Here is a 9,834-nt window from a genome sequence, read left to right as displayed (position 1 = left end):
CCACACGCTCAGCTTGGATCCAAGTTAGGTGCACAGTCTTGTCGTACAGACCACTTTAGGTGGTTCCGACTCGTAGGTGACCTGCGATTATTCGCCCAGCCTTCACGTGATCGTAGCAAGCGTATATATATATATGTTACACCCAGGCCTGTCGTACAGACCACTTTAGGTGGTTCCGACTCGTGTGCAGGTTCAGTTAGTGAGATTGAGATTTGAGCTCTAGATTCAGCCGTACAGGTCACATTAGGTGACTCCGGCTGACAGACTATATGTTATTGATATGATTTTTACCTGAGAACTTGCATTTCATTTTGAGGTTTTGGCATGGCATATTCTGGAGCATGATTGGTATATATATATATATATATATATCTATTTTTCTGGGAAGTATACAGGTTTTACGGCGAGGGGTTAGAACTATTTATTAAATGGTTTTCGAAAAGCTTTGTTTTTGCCCACTCACGCTTTTGTTTTGCGCCCCTCCAGGTTCTAGTTGACTAGCAGGTTTGGTGGTTTCCCAGAGGACTTTCCCGGCATTTCTGACAGACGATCACCAGCGTAGGGCCACCTTCGGGTGTACTGTTGTTGCGTCTTTTTCTTTTGGACTGCTTTAGGCTTTATGCGCTGAACTTGGCGTCACACTTACGCTTGCATTTGTTATTACTTGATGTAAGATTAGTTTTTATTTATTCGTATCACTATTTCCATTATCATTTTATTAGCTTCCGCACTGTGCACATGGTTACGTCACTCTCACGTGACGGCCAGCACGCCCTGATCTCGATCGGGGTGTGTCACTTTCTCGCAGAAGATTTTTTTATCTAACGACTTAGAGTATCACAAAAACTGGGTTGCTGTCCCTACTGACCAGCCACCGGAAAATAATTATTAGACTGACTTACAATTATCTAAATTCAATGAAATTTTATGTGCAGATACTAGACACACAAAGGTACACTCACACAAATATTTGGGATTTTTAGAGTTGATTTGCTATTTAAATTAAATCAAACAAAGACAGTACAGAAACTGACTTTAAATTATAAAAACAGATTGTATTTCACAAATTAAAAAAACGAGTTGGGCGAAGTGCTATCCACCACCAAATAATCATGCAAACATGTTATGTTTCATTCAAATTCCTTTTATTTCCAAATGAAGATGCTCAGGTGGGTTCAATGTTAGAACATAACCTATTACTTTTCTTACATAGTATGTTAAGAGAATGGCGTTTTCAACTTAACTTAGTCCCTAGCATATGCAATCTAGAATGGCGTGTTCAAGATTTAATAAGTAGAAATCATTAAGAATGAAAAGAGTTTGAGTCATCACAAGGCATCGTAAGTACTGGTGTTGTCTTACTTATCCTAGAAATTGGTTCACATGTTAATCGCAATTAACAAGTACTACTCTAGAACATAAGTAGATCCTCATTCGACAAGGGCAGGCACACATATTCATAGCATTAGAATCCTAGATATGCTTACTACGTATGCATCCATAGAGAACACATAAAGAATTCATCACTGACGTAAGTAGTGAACTAATTTTGATCTTTTCATAAAAGAAATTGAAACAAAATATCATAACAAACTTGCAAACATATTCGGGGCTTCAAAACATCCCCTAACTACTAAAAATTTAGTTACACATTATTCTCAAATTAAACCAAAAGTAAGACATGGATTTGAGAAGATAGAACCTAAAGAAGAGAATGCCAAGATTTCCTCCTTCCTCTATTGCTTCCTGTCAGCTCCCAATGCAATTGCCCTTTTGTTTTCTCTTTTTCTTCCTTGCTGCTTCAACCTGCAACCTTCTCTTTTTTTTTTGTTTTTTTTTCTAAAAAATTATTTCTGTAAAACTCCCCTTTATTTCCTCCCCCAACATTCCTTTAAACCAAATCCTTGTTGCATCATTTTCTTATGCTCTAGAAAACAGACATATGTAGCTTTCCAAGCATATAAGACTCATTCTCTAATTCCGTCTGAGTTATTCGCAACTCGCTTCCAAAATTAGCTGATCTGCACATGCAGTTTTGACGAATTTGTTATTTAAACTCTCATTTGTGCTATTTTTCTCTTCTTTGCTTGACACTTCCTACAAAACACAAAAACAAAGTAAATAGCTCAAAAATATAAGAAACTAACCAAGAAAAGACAAGTGAATTTGATGTAAAATATATATGAATATGAGCTTATCATCCTTTCTCCAAACTTAATACTAAGTACTTATGTGCAGGATGCTTGACTTCGCATTTTGATTTTGGTAGGCAGTACGCGGGGATCTTATATGCAGATTATTTAGAAATTTGCTAGTGGCCAAACTTGCTTTCGACTTCCAACAAAAGGACCAAAGGACATGCACAAGAATTTAAAACCATTTGAAGCAATGACAGATATGAGAGTTTGGAACACAGAGTAGTGGTGAATTCGAAGAAGGAAAGGTTTTCCATTCCATTCTTCGTCAACCCAGCACACTACACCTTAGTCAAGCCTTTGGAGGAGCTTGCAGACAAACAAAATCAAGCGAAATACAAGCCATACAACTGGGGAAAGTTTTTGAGTCATCGAAAGCTGACTAATTTCAAGAAAAACAGTGCTGAAGACATGCAGCTTTGTCATTTCAGGGTATCAGAAAAGCACCGATTGGTTATAGTATTATTTCAGCTAATTGCAGATACAAAACAATGCGTGTTATACGAAATAATTTGTTGTTGAGAAGTAACCAGTAAGGAACTTGTGAAACATGGAATGGTTGATGCATCAGATGAGCAATATATGCGTAGCTTCGCTTCAAAAACTAAAAGCATATTTCCATAGAAACCTTTTAGTAAAGGTTTTTTAGCCAAAATAGTCTCTCAAATTTACATAACACATCACTTCGGTCCTTGAGATTGAAAATCAATAGAAATGGTCCATGAGATTGTCCACCATCCATTATTTTCGTCATTCCGTTAAAAACTCCGTTAAGTGTCTCGGAGCTCTTAGCCAAAAGTTTGGGCAATTTTCAAAGCTTCGTAACTCAATCGTTTCCTAACCAAATTCTACCCATAATTTATCAAAATGAAGATAGGAAAGCGTAGAACAAGATTATACCTATTTAGAAGGCCAATGTTTGTCGGAGATGGCCGGAAAATAGCCTGAAAATTGACTGGAAAACTGGAAAACTCGCCGGAAACTGGGTAAACTTTAAATGTTCATAACTTCTTCAATACCCAACAAAATCGAGTGATTCAAGAATGGAACCTTTCTAGAATGGAACCTTTCTAGATGGCTAACTCTTGACCAAGACAGCCACTTTCGAGAAGTTCTTAGGCCAAAATACGGTGATTTAGCCATCATTAAAGGTACCATTAGCTTCGTCTCATTGAGAAGTATGATTTTTGTTTTTGAATCAATCAATTTCGTTGAGTATTGAAGAAGTTATGAACACTTAAAGTTTACCCAGTTTCCCGTGAGTTTTCCAGTTTTCCGCGGACCAGTCATCTTTCAGGCTTTTTACCGCCCATCTCCTGCAACCCTTGGGCTTCCAAATGATATAATCTTGTTCTACACTTTGCTATCTTCATTTTGATATATTATGGGTCGAATTTGGTTAAAAACGATTGAGTTACGAAACTTTAAAATTTCCCAAACTTCCGGCCAAGAGCTCCGAGATACTTAACGGAGTTTTTAATGGAATGACCAAAATAATGGATGGTGGACAATCTCAGGGACCATTTCTATTGATTTTCAATCTCAAGGACCAAAGTGATCTATTATGCAAATCTTAGAGACCATTTTGGCTATAAAGTATATCAATGTATGGGATAGAAGCAAGCATCTATATTACTCAATCAAAAGAGTCACTGGTTAGTTCTATGTTAAACTGTTAATACGGAAAGGAATTCAAAATCCGAATCCCAAGTTCCTAACCTATTTTCCAACCCACTCTCACCACTTGGGCAGTCCAAAGGTCGGAACTTTTCTCAAACCAAGTCAATCATCTTTGTGGTTTACATGGACTTGTTGGTTAGACGGTTCAAATTTTTACATTACAGAGTATAAATTTGTGATATGATGCTATGATTGTGTCATAAATCACATACTGTAAACCTATACCACATTTCTACATTTATAATCAAGGTGGACTTCACTTACTAGTTAAAACGCAATCAGTACTAGACAATTTTGCAGGTGGTTAGTAGGTTAGTATTTGGCCAACTAGAAAGAGACAGAAGGCTTTACATGTCAAAGGCTGGTTGGTTAGTCCAAGCACGAATGAATATAAAAATACTACACATGAGTGCGGATCAATTATTTGACGATCCTACAAGATATGACATTGAAAGTTTGCTTGTTTATTCAAGTATTTAGCATCAGCAACATTAATAGTAAAAGACCAAATGCTTGTTTATTCAAGTAGTAACTTCTAAGTCTCCGGAGATGCAATTTTAAATTTATCAGTCAAATTCAACAGAAGTTTTTGGTCCAACCTAAACTCTCTTTACTTGAACTCAATAGTATAAATACATAAAACAATGAATCTGTTTTCCAATCAATTTGGTGGTGACCAAACCACCAGAAACACAAACAGATATGGATCAAAGAAAGCGAAATTTGATTCCATCAATCTCTACTCTTCTCATCGTTCTTCTCTGTGTAGCAAATGAAATCGAGTCGGCACCTACAAACCCTAGCAAGCAGCACTTTGTGTTAGTTCATGGGTCATGCTTTGGTGCTTGGTCTTGGTACAAGCTTGTAAACCTAATCAGATCATCCGGTCACAACGTCACTGCCCTAGACCTAGCTGCTTCCGGAGTCGACCCACGGCAGGCAAAGGATCTACGATCGATTTCCGACTACTTAAAGCCCTTGAAGGATTTCATGGAAGCTGTTGATGGAAAGGTGATACTTGTTGGTCATAGTCTTGGTGGGTTGGCCATTTCTCAAGCCATGGAAAGATTTCCAAATAAGATATCCGTGGCCATTTTTGTCACTGCCTCGATGCCAGGCCCGACCTTCAACATTTCCAGCCTTAATAAAGAGGTATCTAGTTGCACTTTTTTATATTGCAAAAAGCCCCATCATATAACACTAGGAGTGTGTTATCCACACCTTTTTTTACTTCTCACTCATCTTTGTTAATTTCTACCATTTGATCTTCTTTAGTTCAGTCGATCTGACGGCCGCAAATTAAGAGGGTGTGTATGAAGTAAAAATGGGTGTATGGATAGCACACCCCATAACATTATTGTTTTCTGTAATGCTTTGGCATAATAGAGAACCAGCTTTATCATACCATATCCAACTCTTAGGTTAAAACATAAAATTAGAAATAGTTTTTCTGTTCCAACCCTTCTGGGTTAAATTTTTAGTCCCAAGATTTTTAAATAATAAATTTAGGCTACTTTTTTGCTTAAAATAACATTACAGAAAATTATGTAGACTATCATAATTTAATTTTATAGACATTTTAACCTAAAAATATTTAGATTTCAATAAATATTAAAAAATCACTAAACCGACACCATGAAACTCGTGGAACACTATGAAATAATCTACAACACATGAAAGATATTTTTTTTTTAATTATTTTAGTCGTTGAATTTAAATTTAGACCCTTAGATCTTTTTTTTTTTTTTTTACCCTTGTATTTGATCATATTAGATCTTAGCTGTTGAATTCAATGAATTTATAAATATAAAACTAAAAAAACACATATATGGTGGGTCTACCGACAAACCCAAGGGAGTTATGGCCTAAATTTGCCCCAAAAGTGAGTTTTGGGTTAAAAATTATATTTGGCCCAAGGGTTAGAGCAAATTTGAGTAGGTTTAGAACCTTAAATTTGAATTTTACTTCAAGGATTAGAATATGTCTCAAAACCCACAAACTCTTTGAACACTCTTTATAGACAAAACTTTTCGAAATGAGCTCTAATTAGGTAAGGACTTCGTGGAGAACGACCTAATAGGTGTTTTCTCATGAAGTTCTTTCAAGGGGATTCTTATTTATCATTTGAGTTATAATGAATTTTTTAAACTTTTAATATCTTGTAGAAGCATTTGGTTTTTTAGATGTTTTATATGCTTCTAATAAATAGATTGTTGCCACTTAATTTTTAATAGGGTCAAATGATATTCATCAGTATGTTTAAAGTTCAAATCTCGTAGGTAATGAGTTCAAATTAAATTATTATGGCAGAATCATTGTGTGACTTAGTCCAAATCTCATACTCCTTATTAAAATATATCATTATTTTAAAACATAATAATAAATGTATTACTAATGAATGTTTACTTACTTGGAGTTAGAGAAACAATGAATGGGCATGGGAAAAACAATGTCATCCCAAAAATGATGTGAGACCCACTCATTAATTTATCCATCGATTCTTAATATATACATAACATGACATGAACCCATTAATTTATTCTTCAACATGATATAGAGAGTAATGCCCATATTAAATATATATATAGATAATTATTTATTAGAAGACTCAAAATCGTTGACCAAAAGAAAATATCTCCAAACTGATATGGAAATAATTAAACATATTGGTCATTAAATATCTACAAAATACATCTTCATATTTTTTTAAATACATTCAATATTATTTATACTAGGAGATGAGAGAGTGGACTACAATATGGTAGTTATAATAATTTGGTACGAATTCGTTTTTAGTAAGAATCAAACCTAAATCTCTTACTTACAGGTAAAAAATAAATATTATTAGACTGTAATACTAAGTGACAAACATTTGAAATAAGAATAATAAGATATTTTGTATTTTAAACCTAAGAGGGAAATTCATTGTCCTTTTCTTTTTTCTTATATGTTGGAATTATAAAGTTCTTCCGGAGACGAGATTCTCTATTAGACAGCCGATACACATACGACCAAGGCCCAAGCAATCCTCCAACCACTCTCATATTCGGCCCGATGTTTTTGGCATCAAGAGTCTACCAACTTAGCCCAACTGAGGTGAGTGAAATTTTAACAGTTCGACCTTCGTCAACCTACAAGATCCGATCATTAATCTATTGTACTATAATTTTTTGTAGGATGTAGCTTTAGGTAGCATGCTAATGAGACCAGTACGTTTGTTCAGTGAAGAGGACTTGTCCAAGGAACTCAAGCTAACCAATGAGAAATACGGGTCGGTCAATCGGGTTTACATAATATCGGACGGAGATTTAGTTGGAAAGAAGGACTTTCAATGGTGGATGATCAAGAAAAACCGGCCGAACAGTGTGGTGGAAATCGCAGGATCTGATCACATGGTCATGATATCGAAGCCATTGGAGCTTTGGCTGCATCTCCAAAGAATTATTAAAAAGTATACCTAATAGCTTAGTAATTAATAATTATTGTAAAGATTATGATTAAGTATGAAAAACTACCCAACTTTTGAAGGTGTTGCAACTTGTACCTGGAAACATTGTATTTTATTCTCTAAACGTGTGAAATGACTATTTTACCCCTAAGTTGGTGTCTTAAATAATTTATTGAGCCTCGACTCGAAAGTTCAATCCTCGTACTTTCTTAAGTTTTAGAACTTAAATTTTTGATACGTTAGCTTAATTTCGAAATTGATTTACAAATCGAGACCACGAGGGCCTACTTGTAATTTTAACACTTAGTGGGGGGCAATTTTGTAAATTCACCTAAATGTGGTTTAAGTGGGATTACCCCACTCTTGGCCCTCTCCCCATTCATTTCTGATTCACTCTCTCTAAACTCTCTCTTTCTCAAACTCACTCTCTCTCCAGCATTGAGAGAAGAGAGCTTTCACTCTCCCACTTACGTTCACAAATCAAACCTTATTTCTACATATTCGAAGTCTGTGGGATGCAAGGATCAAAGTGGTGGTCTTGCATGTGAGACACTTGCAAGCGATTGAAGGATATATTTGTGAAAACTAGTTGATTTGAGCAATATCTATGAATGCAATTAACAATTAAAGGCGGAATCATGCTTGTATGCACTCAAATACAAAACTTTACCCATGAAATTCAAAGCCTAGTAGTTGGGTGAACCAAGACTCAACTCAAGAACAAAGTGAGTTGAGAAATCTTATACCTTTGTTGATTCCTCTTTACATAAGCAAAGGCTAATCACCCAAGGAGAGGGCCTTCATTCCTTGCTTCTAGCTCCATGGATTTCTTGGAGGAGGATGGTTGAAAGGATTCCCCAAGTTCCCAAAATAGAGAACCTCTAATTTTTCCACACCAAGGAGATCTTTGATGAGGAGATGAGTGACCTAGGAAGATTTAGATGCTAGTAAAACTTCCCTAGGGTGGCCGGCCTCTTAGAGACAAAAGGGAGCTTGTGTTCTCATCTTTTCTCCAAAAGAAACCTTAAGGATGAAATGGCTATAAAGTTGCCTTTATATCACCTCACAATGTAGTGGCAAACTTGCAATTAAAGCAAGTTCACTACCCCTTTTCTATATGGCCGGCCTTAAGGGTTTATAGGGCTTTCAAGCCCTTTGTGTTTTCAAGTTGTCATACAACTTGAGTTATTGGACTTGACATTCAAGTCCAATTGGGCCTTGGGGCCCAAAACTAACTCGAGGTCTAAAAGGAACTTATTCTATATGGCAATATATTTTGCATGATGGAACACACTAAAGTCATTACTTATAACATTTCCATCTAAATATCTTTTAGTCATAATAAAGAGATATCCAATTATCTCTTCATTCAAAATGAAGAGATATCCAATGATGGATATGATATTAGATTTATAATCTAATACTTTTACGCTTCCATTGCGTTACTTTAATTCTTCCTCATTATTGAGGAATCTATCCTTTAGTATTTCTTAAATACTTAAGAACTCACTTGACAATTGCCATGATTCTGATCCTAGGCTTTCACTGATATTGTCTTGTACTGATCTTGGTACAACTCATATCAATGCTATTCATACAATATGAAATACGTAAATCACCTTTCTGTGTATGCATAAAGGATTCTATTTACGCATTATTTCTTTGGGAGTCAAAGGCACGTTCCCTTTGAGAAGAGCAACTTCCTAGTCTCACTAGAGTTGTCCTTCTGATTGAAGTTTATCATCATATGAGAAACTTCCTAGCATATTTTGCCTATTATTAGGGCATGATATAATCCAATTATATCCTCAAATCTATCATTATAGATTTCCATCCATATAGACTATGTCTCCCATATACATTCTATCGTTATAGAATGTTTAAAGTCATAACTTTAACGAAGAAGAATTCCTAAAATTAATATATCATATATATGTTCAAATTTAGGAATATGATTAACTTCCACTAATCTTTTGTAAACCTAGTAAACAAAAGATTCATTTACATCTTTATGAGAAATCAAACGATTTGATCTTTCTCTCATAAGACACTTATGGCTCCCACTAGCTTGCTAAGATTCATTATGGATGGATCTCTACAACTTACACGTCTTGTGATTCTAAATTTTAGACATATATTATCAAGACTATCTTGATAAGGGTTTCGGAAACCCATATTATGTCCAAACATTGAATCACCGTTTAGTTGTAGCTAGCATTCTTCGAATTAATTGAAACCAAGATTACATCAAAGATGGTTTCATCCAAGTCAACCAATCTCGTTGATTGTAGTCACCTTAAGCTACCATTTAGCTATGTAGGTTTCATTATTTCGGGTCAAATGGTACTATACCATTTCCTTGAGTATATCTCATATATACACTCAATGTAGTAATAAGGATTTTCATTCTTATTTCTTTCGGATTAAGAGGTGTAACTCTATGACATAGTCATAAAGTTCAAACCATTCAACCGAGACGGTCTATAAATCCTTCTTAACTACCTTGGAGCT

General features: G+C 35.3%; 1 protein-coding gene across 1 annotated transcript; it reads left to right on the top strand.

Annotated features, from left to right (window-relative positions):
• The first annotated feature begins 4,577 nt into the window (after positions 1–4,577).
• Positions 4,578–7,336, top strand: LOC137724423 (methyl jasmonate esterase 1-like). The gene is made up of 3 exons (XM_068463165.1): positions 4,578–5,027; positions 6,840–6,971; positions 7,052–7,336. Exons 1-3 carry the CDS (start codon positions 4,578–4,580, stop codon positions 7,334–7,336), a joined length of 867 nt encoding a protein of 288 aa, XP_068319266.1.
• Positions 7,337–9,834: the final 2,498 nt, after the last annotated feature.

The sequence above is a fragment of the Pyrus communis genome, chromosome 2, assembly GCF_963583255.1.
Source record: "Pyrus communis chromosome 2, drPyrComm1.1, whole genome shotgun sequence".
Classification (NCBI taxonomy): domain Eukaryota; kingdom Viridiplantae; phylum Streptophyta; class Magnoliopsida; order Rosales; family Rosaceae; genus Pyrus; species Pyrus communis.
The sequence above is the reverse complement of the archived record's forward strand: the minus strand, read 5'-3'. Positions and strand labels throughout refer to the sequence as shown.